Source organism: Anguilla anguilla, chromosome 15 (assembly GCF_013347855.1).
Source record: "Anguilla anguilla isolate fAngAng1 chromosome 15, fAngAng1.pri, whole genome shotgun sequence".
Taxonomy (NCBI): domain Eukaryota; kingdom Metazoa; phylum Chordata; class Actinopteri; order Anguilliformes; family Anguillidae; genus Anguilla; species Anguilla anguilla.
Genome location: NC_049215.1, coordinates 28,674,900 through 28,689,717, shown reverse-complemented (window position 1 = coordinate 28,689,717; position 14,818 = coordinate 28,674,900). Strand labels below are relative to the sequence as shown.

Below are 14,818 nucleotides of genomic sequence, written 5' to 3'. Positions count from 1 at the left end.
GGATATAAAATGCAATATTCACATATGTGCAATACTTACTGCTTACTTTGCTATTTATTTAGATTGTTTACATTTCGCTGCAACACTGTGTACAGGGAAACTTCCAGAACTGTAGACAAGAAAGGCAATCTTTGTGAGAAAAAGGATGAGGAGCTTGAAGCTTCTCTGCTTGTTATTCCCTCGTATCTCGCCCTCCCGCTCTCTCTCTCTCTCTCTCTCTCTCTCTCTCTCAAGCAAATGAATCAGACTCTGTGGCTCCCATGGGACGGCCTTCAGACAGTAAAAAATTCACAGCAGAAATACATTTTTTAGAATAATTATTTTCCGGCTTCTGTGTTCACACTCACAATGAGTTTTAATTCAAGGAATGAGAGAATAACTTCTGAACGCCTTCAGTGTGAAATTGAAAAGAACATTTAAAACCACAGAAGGGATGATTAAAAAAGCCATTACTAATAGTAATAATTAAAGCAGCATCCACACAACACAAATATCCGTGGGTTGTACAGCACCATGACCATTATTCTCAGACTGAAACTGCCTGTATGAAATATCTACACTGCCATGTCCATAATCATTTCAGCATTGGAAATTTACTGCTCAATACACCGGTCAGGAATACTCATCAATACTATACACATGCATATTAACTTTCACCATGAATCTATATATATCCAACAGAAATACGATATTCATATATTCTCCACATTTCAGTACTCATACGGTATGCATGCATACTGTATAAATATATTTATAAATATATTATATATATATATATATATATATATATATATATGAATATATAGCTAACAATCTGTGTGGAGGATGAAGATAATGATCATATGATCATTAACCCCATGATAAAACACAACAGAAGATGACTCAGTGGTTTTGTCCTGGATACAGGACTGTGTGCAGAACACTGAAAGCAGGGCAGGCCTGGGTCAAATACGTATTTGTTTTGGATTCAAACACTTTTCTACGCCTTACTGATCTTGTCTGGTGTATTGGAACCAATTAAATACTCTCAAAAAGTGCAAACCCCCGCCTTCTGGTCATATTGGCGGGCTCAATTACGCCAGGCAAGATCAATAGAGCACAGAAAAGTATTTGAATCCAAAACAAATACGTATTTTACCCAGGTCTGAAGCAGGGGATTCATGTCTGACACCCACCCCTCTGGGAAAGAAAATTACTTGCTACCAAAACTTTTTCTCAGAACAATTGTGTTAGAATAAAAGAATATAGTTTTTTCTATCTCTGAGCATGCAACACAGCTCATTACCTTTGTTAATTTATACAGTTTTTTTTTGCTCATTGGTATCAAGGGTGCAAAAAATTCTGGCCTACGTGTGTACAATACAATATTAACATGCAATACTCAATATTGTATCCTTATTTGTATTTCTACTGCATTCACAACGATCAATAAATATACAAACCCGATATCTCTCTTAACCCTATCAGAGCTGCTGATGGGAATGGGGGTGGGCAACTAGAACACTCTGTCCCAGGCCCAGGCCTAAGGGGTGTAATCATTTTTAATCTGTTACAAAATATACTGGCAGGGAAGGGCCTCCCAATATGTTTTGTCCTGAGCCCAAGAATCCATAGCTGTGGCCCTGAGCCCTATAATAATATACCATGAATCCGCCTAAATATGACCTGAGAAGATATGAATACGAGTTCCCTCTCTTCTGAAGCAGTACCACCCGGCAAGCTGCTCTTATGAGGAATGCAAGCAGGACCCTGATTTGCATTCACATGGTGCAAATGGCTCTCCTCCTTGCACTTTGGATATCAGGGGTGGGTACCGCACCCAAACCCCCACCGGCGCGGAGCGTTCTCCTGCATAATGAGCAGAGATTGGGCAGGAGCGCTCATCGCACGTCACATGGTGAATAAGAGGAAAAGGCTTATTTAGTAGAGCTGGGGGAAGCAGAGAAAACTAGCCTTTCCAAGCCCAGCCCTGAATACATTCAGTGATCCAGTGAGAAATGGCTACAGGGCGGTATGACTACTGGATGCCATGATCTCACCCTTGGAGTAAGTCACCAAAGAACTGCACTGATTATAGCTCAGTCATAAATGGGTCCCTGTCCATCCATGACTGTTTTTGATTGGCAGATTGGGAAGAGAAAACAGCCAATTGCAGGATGTGGGACGCATCACTCGTACATCATCTGCAGGCCCCTTTTTTAAACCCTTTGACGGAAGGTTTTTTGTAAGTTCCAAGTCAGTGTTCTAGAACTCCATTGCTTTCAATTACCAGTAGTGACTGTTACTTCAGTATTAGAATGTTCAAGTTCAGAACATTCTATTCACATATTTGTGATCTCACACCTGAAAGGGTTTTCCAGCGGAGGCACTGACCTGGTGTACCCACTGGGCAGCAGGGTGAGTGTGGCAGAAGCGGGCGTGTCCAGAGGCACGGGTGCGAGGATGACACGCGCGGGCAGGAAGGAGATGGCGGGCGCGTGCACACGGGCGCTGAGGGAGAGCAGTCTGTAGGGGTGGAGCGTCTCCTCCCACAGGAAGAGAGGCAGCGTGACACTGAGGCATCCGGGTGAGGCTAGGGATTAAACACATGCACACGCACATGTGCACACACAATACACACACACACACACACACACACACACACACACACACATACACGCACACACACACGTACACACACACACACACACACACATACATACATACATACACACACACGCGCACACACACACACACACACACAGAGACACACACACACACTTAATCTTCTCACCACACAGACATGTTCCTCATTATGATGTGGCGTATGATGTATGTGTGTGTGTGTGTGTGTGTGTGTGTGAGAGAGAGAGGGATGATGCGTGTCTATTGTGTGTGCGCATGCGTACTCCTGTGCTTTTCCGGGTGACTACCTGGTGAAAATGTAACGGTAATGCACACGGACTGCTCGGCCCGCAGGACTCCGGTCTCCGGGGAGACGGCGAACTCGCCCTCCTCGGCCCCGTGAGCAGGTGCTCCCCGAGCAAACCTCCAGCGCACCTCCTCCTGGGAGGAGTTCCTCAGCTCCAGGGTCTGCAGGCGGCGAGCGACAGGAGAAGCACACAGCAGCTCACGCAGTGACTGACAACCACAAACTCCCTCCTGGCACTGAACACACGTTCAGGTCTCTACAGACTGAGTTAATCTTTCTCCCTTTGATCTATCAGGATCCCTCTTTAGACTGGACTACTTTTTGTCTAATACTGTTATATTGTCTAATAGTTCATGAGTGTCTATATGCTAGGATGCAACCGGAATAAATAGTAAAATATGCTTAAATAAAATACTATCTATGTATCACAAAACACTTCATTGCACATTGGCAGATATAATAATTACTGCCACTTTAAGTTAAAGCAATATATTACACTTCCGTGAAATATGTTTATCACTGTATTTCCCACATAGGTCCACATATTTATAATATATTGCAGTACATTGCATATCCAGAAGGGGAACTATGTGCTGAACTGGGTCGGATAGGTACTCTGTCCACCATTTCTAGCTCGATGGACAGAGCACCTCCGTGCAGAGAGGGTGTATTTGTATGGATCAGTGATCCTTCTTGATTACAGATCAGTATCCAGGCACACTTAGGCAGGCTGTACCTGTATCTTCACTGCAGTGGATGACCCCTCCACAGGGTTTATCTCAAAATGTACGCTGGACCGAGACATCTCCAGAGGGGGCCTCAGAGCTGAGGACAAAATATAACAAGCCTGAGACACAATATACACACGCACGAGCACACACACATACACACACTAACACACGCACATGCACGCACACACACACACACACACACACATGCACAGACACACATACACTCACACGCACACACGTACATGCACACGAACACATGCACGCATGAACGCAAGCATGCTTGCACGCAAGCACAAACACACACACACATATGCATGTACACACCCACACACACACACACACACACACACGCACACGCACAAGCACACAAACAAACGTGCGCGCACACACACCTCCCTCGGTGTGTGCGAGAGGACGGGAAAAGGATGCAGGTGTGAGGGGAGGAATCCGGCGTTTGGAACATCACACCTGCGTGTGGAATGCAGAGGGAAGGCCCAGAATAGTACACCAGAGATCACACACACAAAGACTGAGAGACACAGTGCCCCAGAGAGCCACTGCAGCCTGCAGGCCATTAATCTGACTGTGTGCAATGTAGGGCATCTGCTCTCCCCAGCTCTGGACAAAGGGGTACACACACAGCCATTCAGTCCCCTTTCCTTCCAGCATCTTTAGACCCCTGCTGGTCTAAACTATGTACTGCAGCAGAAAATCAAAACTCAAAGTTAACGTCTTGAGTCCATTAGTCCAAAATTTATAAAGATTGAAATCCAATTCATTGCTGTTAAATTCCAGTTTATATAAATTCTGTGTATGCTAGAGCTGTATGTATTAACAGAAGACGGAGTGTGGCACAGTGGGTAAGGAACTGCGCTTGTAACCGAAAGGTCGCAGGTTCGATTCCCGGGTAAGGACACTGCCGTTGTACCCTTGAGCAAGGTACTTAACCTGCATTGCTTCAGTATATATCCAGCTGTATAAATGGATACAATGTAAAGTGCTATGTAAAAAGTTGTGTAAGTCGCTCTGGATAAGAGCGTCTGCTAAATGCCTGTAATGTAATGTAAAGACAAGATTCGAGCTTTAAATAGCAATTTATTGCTGTTAAATTCCTGTTTATATAATTTGTGTGTATGCTAGAGTTGTATGTATTAATAGAAGATATTTTTTATAAACGTTTCCAAAAACTGTAACATGGTAACAAAGTAGTACCAAATTTGTATATCACATTTCTACATCAAAAACCACAATGTACATACAGAATATATCCACCATGAAAACAGAGTAATGTACTTCTGCAAATTATTCCTCCAGCAATCCTGAATTCGTATTCTACAGTACTCTCAGACAAGGTGTTGTTCATTCTTCCCATTTCAGGATGTGAGATCTGATTGTTATAGACTGTCTTCTTTAATACTCCTTGTATTTTTGCTGTAATTCTTTAGGTTTTGTTTTCTGGTCGCCCTTCACAATCTATATGCACTGGCATGCTTAATGTTTAAATCTAAAATCAAATTCCTTTAACTGAGTTTCCCTCTTTTATCAGACAAAAACACTTGTGGGCCTCTGACAACTGAGTGATTCTTCACCATAATATAGCGTTCGGTTTGCCTGAGAGGAGTTTGGAGAATCAGATGCTGCACACTGCAGATCCTGAATAACAAGTGTGTATCGTGAACGGATCTTACATTTTAACACGTCCTTTCTCTTGCCTTAGCCTATGAACTATACAAGCTTGTGACCTTTTCAAAAACGTCCCCTCCTGATTCCACATGCGATGGCACACGTCTGTTATTCATTCACACCTTTCCTTAACGCGTGAATCCGTCATACAATCCACATGCCTAGTAAATATGTGGCCTAATTATTTAGAGGTGTTTATATTGGGGGGGAAGTTAGTCTCAGCTTTTCGCAACAGATGCATCAACCATCAGAGAGTCACTCTACCTGCATCACACAACAGCTCAAACGCCGCGTCACCCAGCAACAGTACACCTGCATCTCTGAATCTTCCTTTTTTTTTTTTCTTCCTACTGTTCTGTGTGACAAAGAGACTGTGAATCACTTGTGCGCTGGGGGAAGCTTCAGACAATGCAGTGTCTGTCTAATGCAATCAGCGCAGTCTGAATTTGTCCTAACAAGGCGGAGAAAGTTTTTCTCCCCTCCGCGGTGCGATTAATCAGTGTCCTAACGTTAGCCACTCGCTACCGCAGTCCCGCACACCCCCACACACCCCCACGCACATAATCTCTCGCCCTTTCACTCAAGCGATGACCGGCGCAAGGTTAGCAGTGCTGCTTGATGGAAAGACATAATTTCTGTCTAAATGTGCAAATGTGGGCTTTATGTTGATTTATTGGGGTTATTAACGCCAAGAGCACTCGCACAGCGAGTGAGGGGAATCGCGGCTGTGCGGCTAGCAATTTAGCGTTTACAATAAATTACCACCCACTCCTTTTGTAAAAGCATCAATTTTTCACCATTTCACAGCACGGAAGGGCCAGAAAAAGCTTCCCCCCCCAAAAAAAAAAAAAAAAAAAAAGCTGAGTTGTTCATTAGTAGCTCTGGACCGGGAGAGCCTGAAGGTCTGCTAAGCTTTTGTATTTTTTTAATCAGAATTTAATGGATAGATTAAAGCAGTTAATCACACTTAACTCACCTTACTTGGTTTAAAACAGAAGACCAAGCTGACCATGTGACCAGGGTGGGGACATGCTCGGGTTGTGATCCTTAGTGCCCATGCCCAGTGCAGTAGGGCTTTCAAGAGTCGCACATTTCTTCATGAGCTGTGTTTCAAAGATGAGACCTTAAACTACGTAATATTTGGTGGGCAGACAGGAACATAATGGCTCTGGCGTAACACTGGCTCTGAGAGAGAATGACTCGTCGGGGGGATAGGCAGAAGCTCGGGGATAAAATGGAGGAAGGCTTCCTCGGGTCACAGGCAACGACAAGAGCGTGCATTTCCACTGCAACAGGGACTGAGCAAAAACTCCTGGAATTTTTATATCGCACTTTTCTCAAAACGGTGATGGTAAAGCTACCTAGCAATGAGAGTTTCGTGGTGTGCTACGACTTCCATTTCAAGTGAAATCACACAGTAAAATGTTCAGTGTTAAATCAACTCTTACAGAGTACACATGGTCTCTCTTTGTTTTTAATGTGTACTGATAGGGATGAATCACTGTTTGACGACATGGGAGATGTCTTCAAATAAATATACATATAAAAATTAAAGTGACCTCACTGAACAAAGAACAGTGACATACACTCCAAGGTAACACCAAGCTTTTTCAGTGTGTGATTTTTTTTCACACACACAAATTAATGTAACAGGTATGAAGAAATGTTTTCCTAGTATATGTTTAAAATACCAAGTGAACTGCAACTGCCCTAGTTTGTCTGTTCATAACCTTGAAAAGAAGCTGGAGTTGCCAGAAACTAAGCCTCTGTTCACTTCCCTGTCAGCTGCCAGCTGAACAACAAACACAGTTCATTGGGTGCCTAACCAACTGTCCTCTGCAGCTTGGTCCAGCGCCAGCAAGCGGGGCCTGTGTTAGTATTAAGTAAATGGCAATTACTCAAACCTCTGAAGAGTAGTTTGTTTGGAATGTTTTTTTTGTTTTTCAAAATCCCAAGTCTGTGTTCTAGAACTCCATTGCTTCCAGTTACCGGCAGTGATTGTTACATCAGCGTTAGAACATTCTAATCACGTATTTGTGATCTTACGCTTAAAAATGGGTTAAATGCCAACTGGGAGAGGGTGTGCAGTGAAGGGACAGTTTGAAACTGGTGGAGTGGGAAGAATACTGAGGTGGCAAAGAAAGGAAGTGAAGAGGGACAGTTTCAGAGAGACACTCAGAGTTTATTGTCTTTGTACAGGACAGGATTAACAGCTCATTACATACAAACACATTTAAAGGTGTCCACACACATGAACAGGTGAGTGGAGGACAGTGCAGACCGTGGTGGAGGCTGGAGTCAGCCTCACACGTGAAGATGACTGATTAGTGAATCGTAATAATGTGTTGAAACAGGATTTTCAGGGCGGAGGGGCAGAGACTGACAGAGAAGAGGAGGAACAGAGGATAAGAGGAGGAACAGAGGATGGGAGGAGGAACAGAGGATAAGAGGAGGAACGGAGGTGAAGGAAAGCAGACGGAGAACAGAATAGTGGCTGTGTCAGTTACAGATGAGTCACTGCTCTAATGTTTTACTGAGAAACAGGGCTGCTGCTACTGGAATACACTGCAATGAGGTTTCACCAGTGAAAGCATGCACATGCTCACACACACAGACACACACGCATATACACACACACGCACACACACACACAGACACACACACACACACACACACACACACAGACACCACACACACACACACACACACACACACAGTCCTGCTCACTTTGTCTTACCTGTGGCCTGCACCCTGCGGGACGGCGTCACCACGGTGACCGGCTGAGGCCGTGGGGTGACGATGTGCCTGTCCCGGAAGGACGGCGTTTTGGGCACGGAGCTCGGGGGAGGAGAGGGGGCGCCGATGCTGTTCAGAGTCACAGGCAGGTTGAAGTCGTACGCCGCGACCTGCAAGAGGTGAGCGCGGGAATCCCACGTTCACGGGTCAACAGGGAAAAAAAAGACGTACGTTTGGCTACTTCAGGAAGACGTCGTAACGCTCAGCTTGTTAACAGGAGAAGGCACGAGCCCGCTTACTTGTTTCGGGGAGAATATGAGAGAACACTCCACCGTTTCCAGCCCCTCCAGTGTTATCTTATAGAGGTGCGACTCCAGTCTGGTGCCTGTAACACACAAGCCCGATACACAGATTACAGAGCCACTGTTCGCCTGCATCACACAACCGTTCTAACACTGTCACCCAGCAACCAGCATCTCTGAACAGCAGAGGCCTGCCTTTTTACATTACAGGCATTTAGCAGACGCTGCCATCCAGAGCAACTCACAAACGATGTGAGCATTTAAATGGCATCTATTTATGCATATGGACATAGTACTGAAGCAATTCAGGTTAAGCACCTGGCTCAAGGGCACGACGGCTGTTTCCTACTTAGGGAGAATTGAACCTACAACCCGCAGGCCACAAACCCAGTTCCCTAACCATTACACTGCACCGCTGCCCTAACAATAACACAATCAGCCATCCCTCGAACCACCATCCATTTGGTTACCAGCGGAAGCACAACAGAGACCTGCCTTCTGAAATCATTGTTAATTTCGTACCCATAGATTTTTCTGTGTGGTGAGGAGACACCGTGTAGTGCTGGGGGGGGTGGGGGGGCATATTAGCTAACGCTATTGGATCATTACTATCAATGCATGGACAGGCCAAGCCCCAGGCAGAATCTACCTGTGCCCTGAGGGAACTCCACAGCAAAGTCTTTGTGCTCCGACAGGTCAAACTGCACACAGGCCGGAGAGGAGGAGAGGTTCTGAAGGGTGAAAGGAGCCTCGCGGGTAGAGCCAGAATGGACGCCGTGGAACTGGAAGGACTTCTGCAAAAAAACAAAAATCAGCAGATGTGGAGCAATGGGATAGGCTGCACCGGAGGTCACAAGCATAACATTCTCAATGCATCTATGGTATTCAAATGAGAGAAAAAGAAAGAAAAAAAGATGCCTTTTACCCACTTTTTCTCCCCCATCCCCCTTCTCCTTAAACAGGCAACATTTGAGCAACTAGGGATGACATCTGGTTAAAAAGTGAACTTAAAACACCTAAAATCTTGACCAGAAAAAATGTCAATTCCTTTACTGTGACAAAGAAACGCTAAATTATCACCACCACTTTTTAAAAAAACCATTGTTCTCATCTTGGAATTAAGAGAAAACTTTGGTTTTACAGTCAGTAGGCTTCCATTTCTTTCTTAATCCCGAATGATGGTATTCTGAGAACACTAAAAATACACTTCTGTCACAGAGGAGACTCCTCCAGCTGTAGAATTATAAACACTCACCACACTGATGTCCACTAGGGGGGGCTCCACACACCCCCCCAGTCTCAGCTCCAGGGATTTAGAGCTCTTCAAACCAATCTGTTCCACACACACACACGCACACACACACACACACACAAATGCAAATACATGCATGCACACACACACACACGCACACACAGAAATACACACAGATTATACAGAACATCAATAACCCTGCAGATAAACACATAGGCATAGGTATATATGCCTGCCAGTTCACTTTTTTTCTCCCTATTTTATATGACTCGTCAATATTTAACATTCAAACCAAATACAAATTACTCCCAGGTAACTGTATTAAATTTCATTCACATTTATTTCATTTTTACCACAACAATCGGACCGCTGAGCCCTCACCTCCACTCTGGTGTCGAACTTCACCACCGCTTCCGGAGTGAAGTGGATCTGAATCTCCGCCTGCCCTCCCACAGGCACCACACCCTCTGAGGGAGTCACCACCATCCCCGGCAGGGGGTACACATCAAACACCTGAAACAGGTACACAGCACACACAGGGGTACACATCAAACACCTGAAACAGGTGCACAGCACACACAGGGGTACACATCAAACACCTGAGACAGGTACACAGCACACACAGGGGTACACATCAAACACCTGAAACAGGTACACAGCACACACAGGGGTACACATCAAACACCTGACACAGGTACACAGCACACACAGGGGTACACATCAAACACCTGAAACAGGTACACAGCACACACAGGGGTACACATCAAACACCTGAAACAGATACACAGCACACACAGGGGTACACATCAAACACCTGAAACAGGTACACAGCACACACGGGGGTACACATCAAACACCTGAAACAGATACACAGCACACGCGGGGGTACACATCAAACACCTGAAACAGGTACACAGCACACACGGGGGTACACATCAAACACCTGAAACAGATACACAGCACACACAGGGGTACACATCAAACACCTGAAACAGGTACACAGCACACACAGGGGTACACATCAAACACCTGAAACAGGTACACAGCACACACAGGGGTACACATCAAACACCTGAGACAGGTACAAAGCACACACAGGGGTACACATCAAACACCTGAAACAGGTACACAGCACACACAGGGGTACACATCAAACACCTGAAACAGGTACACAGCACACACAGGGGTACACATCAAACACCTGAAACAGATACACAGCACACACAGGGGTACACATCAAACACCTGAAACAGGTACACAGCACACACAGGGGTACACATCAAACACCTGAAACAGGTACACAGCACACACAGGGGTACACATCAAACACCTGAAACAGGTACACAGCACACACAGGGGTACACATCAAACACCTGAAACAGATACACAGCACACACAGGGGTACACATCAAACACCTGAAACAGGTACACAGCACACACAGGGGTACACATCAAACACCTGAAACAGACACACAGCACACACAGGGGTACACATCAAACACCTGAAACAGGTGCACAGCACACATGGTACATATCATACACCAAAGACAGGTACACAGCACATGCCTGTGACTGACGATGCACGCACATATACAATCCAAATAATCTAAATGAGAACACAGAAACAGTAGATACACATACAGTAAGAGAGCAAATGTGTATTTCACACACACGTCACAGGTGCTTCTCTCACTGTATTACCCATGAGGGGTAATACAGTGGGGTTCCTACCTGGAAGTAGGCGTGGTTGTGGCCAGTGTTGCGCAATACTGTAGTTCTAATGGTTGTGAAATTGAGAGGCACTGAACTCAATAACATGTGCTTTTCAGCCAGCTGGACACTGCAGGACCCAACCTGAGGGAGAGAAAAGACTATGTGCAATATACAGGATATTAAAAAATAAACACACACACACACACACACACAAATGCACACATGCACCCACACACACACACCTTATCTAAATACAAAACAGCCCATCCACACAAAGCTCCACAAATCTCATCAAGCAAGAAAATAAATATCCTCGTAACCCCTCCCCCATCGAAGAAATCGCAGAGAGATCAGAGAGCGGTTACCTTAGCGACACACTGCAGCCTGGCAGTGTTGCCCTGGTGCACGCACAGGTCAAACTGCCCCTCCAGGGGGGAGTAGAATGAAGGGTGCCACACCACCTCACAGTCCAGCTCACGGTAGGCCTCCACGGTACCTGAGAGAAGAGCCCAGGTGAGGACAGGTGTGAGTGGGAGACCGAGGAGAGCTTACAGGCTGGCAGAGTGTAGATAGGGACAGGAGAAAGAGTGGGAATTACAGATACAGGGTGAATATATTTTTTGGGGACCAAAAGTCTGAGGACACCAACAAGTCCTGGTTTACACGTGTGGTTTACAATGCTATTACACTTCTTATTCAAGATACATTATTGTGAACAAGGGGAGCTTATTAGGATGACACTCCCACAGACAGCAGACCTGAATCCATTTGAACATCTGTGGGATCAACTGAAGAGGGAAAAGGCCAAACATCATGTCACATCAGCAGATCATCTGTGGTTAGTGTTGAGAGAGCGCTGGTATGAAATGGAAGATGAGGTGGTGGAAAAAATGCCAAGCAGAATGAAGGCAGTAATCAAGGCGAAAGGTGGACACAGCAAGAACTAACTATTTTTGACCTTTAATAAATATGTATACATGTTTTTTTTTTTACTTATAAATAAAGATGTTTTCTAGAATAAGAAAGTATAAAAGGAGTATCATAATTGTATTAGCCTCTGAATAAATAATGAAAACAATCAATTCATGGTAGTATAATATATATGGCAGTATAATTCCTTAGACCCTTGGTCCCCACTGTACATATAAAGGTGAACAGTGTATCACAGTAGAGTGTTCTGCTATGTGGAGACTGCAGATACAGAAGGGAAACAGAGTTGAGTGGGGTGCAGACACAGGAAGGAGGGGGAAGGGGGTGGAGCCACAGGGAGAGAACAGGTCACCTGTGGCGGGTCGGACTGAGAAAGCGATGCCGCGATCGGTGATAATGGGCTTCCAGGTGAAGTGGGCCGGGTGGTTGCGCCGATTGGACAGTGTGACGCTGCCTCTGTAGCCTGATTGGGCGAGGAGGCCGTGGGTGGGACACAGGACCACCTCTGAGGCCGAGAGCTCCAGGGCCACAGGGACCACCTCCGCCTGGACCACCACATGACCAGAGTGCTTCCTGTTCACTGTGTATGAGACACACCTGCAGAGGACAGCATAGCACTGCATCAACAGCACTGCACTAAGAGCACTGCAATAAAAGCACTGCATCAATAGCACTGCAATAACAGCACTGCATCAATAGCACTGCATCTACAGCACTGCACCAATAGCACTGCAATAACAGCACTGCACTAACAGCACTGCGCCAACAACACTGCACAGACAGCACTGCACTAAGAGCATTGCAATAAAAGCACTGCATCAATAGCACTGCAATAACAGCACTGCATCAATAGCACTGCATCTACAGCACTGCACCAATAGCACTGCAATAACAGCACTGCACTAACAGAACTACATCAACAGCACTGCATCAACAGCACTGCACAGACAGCACTGCTTCAACCGCACACATCTGCACCAACAGCACTGCACCAACCACATGCACCTGTACCAACAGCACAACACCATCTTACAGCTGATTAAATCAATATGTTGCGTGACTGTGCACACCAGCACATAGCCACACCAGTATTTGAACCACACACTGTTTTCATTTCTTCAATTGACAGTTTATTTTTTGTTTGTGAGACTTGGTTGTGTTTTGGAGTATTGGTTTCCACACGGTTTTGCTTAATCAGATAAGCCTGCATTCCACCTGCACCGGGACGCCATTTTGTTTTCGTAATGATTGTGGAGAGAAGTCGCTCAGAGAAGCCTGTGGATGGAATGCTAATCGCTGCCCAGACTGCCGCGGCAGCGCGTGAATGAGCCGAGCTGTAAGAAGGAAGGCTATTGGCTGACGGGGCAGCGGGGCTCATTTTGAAGCCAGCGGGACCCACGCACACTTGGTTGTTTTACACTTGGGCGAGGATCCAAATTAGATCTCTCAGCCTCCATTAGCGGCAAATGAAAGGAAATTAAGTGGAACTTAGTCAAAGTTCAATTTAAGAAAACTCTCAGACACTTGGAATAGGGCACGATTGCATCAGGAGCGTTGGGTTTAGGGAGAGCGTATAATCAGTGCCATTCAGCAAAAACATGAAAGCAAATAATCTGTCTAACATGGAGCACGGAACAAAAGACAAATGTCAAGCTAAGGTAAGCTGCATAGAAAGCATAAAAGTGCCTCTGAGCCAGGAGTCACTGACCTGCTGAAGGAGCCCAGGGTGGCGCTCTCGAAGATGAGGGGCACCGTGGTGCTGGACAGGGGCGGCAGGACGTGGGACAGGGGGCTGGAGCGCTGCAGCTCGGGGCAGCCCACCTCCACCTGCACCCACACGTGCGCCCGCAGGCCGTTCGCCACCTTCAGCTGCCGCGCGGAGGCGGACTGCGCGCACACCTCGCCGAAGTCCACCGCGGACGGGCCTGCGAAACGCCACGCGCCGCCGTCAACCTCCACCGCCGCACACGCGCGCGCGTACGACCACACCAGGGCGGCGCAGCAAGGGCCGATCCGCTCCAGGACTTTGTGCCAACCTCTGCTCTTGGTTATTTAATTAGCTCGATCATATCTAGAGCTGACATTTGTATAAGCGCCAGCTACAGCTGAGAACTGCGCTAGTGTCCTCCATAGATTTTACTGTGCTCAGGAACAGGACAGAACCAGCATGGATTATGGAGCTGTCCGATAAATAAAACTAAGGTAGCTGGCTGGTTGGAACAAAAACCAGGACACAGAACAGCCCTAACAGGACTGGAGCGGTGCACCCCTGGTCTACACACATGTACATGAAAGCACTCAAGCACACTCACTCACTCATTCTGACATGCTCACACACATGCAGCACTCAACCTCAGGGGCTCCTGCACTTCACACTGATCCCGCTGTTTTACAAATACAGGAGAGTGTAAATCACAGAGTATGCCTTCACATGTAACTATTTACATGCTGTGTTTCACCACATGCAGGTGTTTCAATAGTACAAGACTAAACAGAGCACACAGGGCTGTGGGACTGACCCTGTACAAGCAGGGGGGCCCAACCCTGGTCCTGGGGAGCC

The 14,818-nt window shown here is 46.2% G+C and overlaps 1 protein-coding gene across 1 annotated transcript in view; it reads right to left on the bottom strand.

Annotated features, from left to right (window-relative positions):
* Positions 1-14,818, bottom strand: part of LOC118213993 (cilia- and flagella-associated protein 47-like) — a 79,019-nt gene that overhangs the window by 53,098 nt on the left and 11,103 nt on the right. Inside the window, exons 14-25 of the mRNA XM_035393318.1 lie at positions 13,967-14,183; positions 12,611-12,855; positions 11,694-11,824; positions 11,347-11,469; positions 9,997-10,128; positions 9,619-9,696; positions 9,013-9,157; positions 8,361-8,446; positions 8,063-8,231; positions 3,648-3,736; positions 2,913-3,072; positions 2,374-2,572 (exon numbers count right to left, since the gene is read on the bottom strand). Of these exons, the coding sequence (XP_035249209.1) occupies positions 2,374-2,572; positions 2,913-3,072; positions 3,648-3,736; positions 8,063-8,231; positions 8,361-8,446; positions 9,013-9,157; positions 9,619-9,696; positions 9,997-10,128; positions 11,347-11,469; positions 11,694-11,824; positions 12,611-12,855; positions 13,967-14,183 (1,774 nt within the window). The remainder of the gene's footprint in view (positions 1-2,373; positions 2,573-2,912; positions 3,073-3,647; positions 3,737-8,062; positions 8,232-8,360; positions 8,447-9,012; positions 9,158-9,618; positions 9,697-9,996; positions 10,129-11,346; positions 11,470-11,693; positions 11,825-12,610; positions 12,856-13,966; positions 14,184-14,818) is intronic.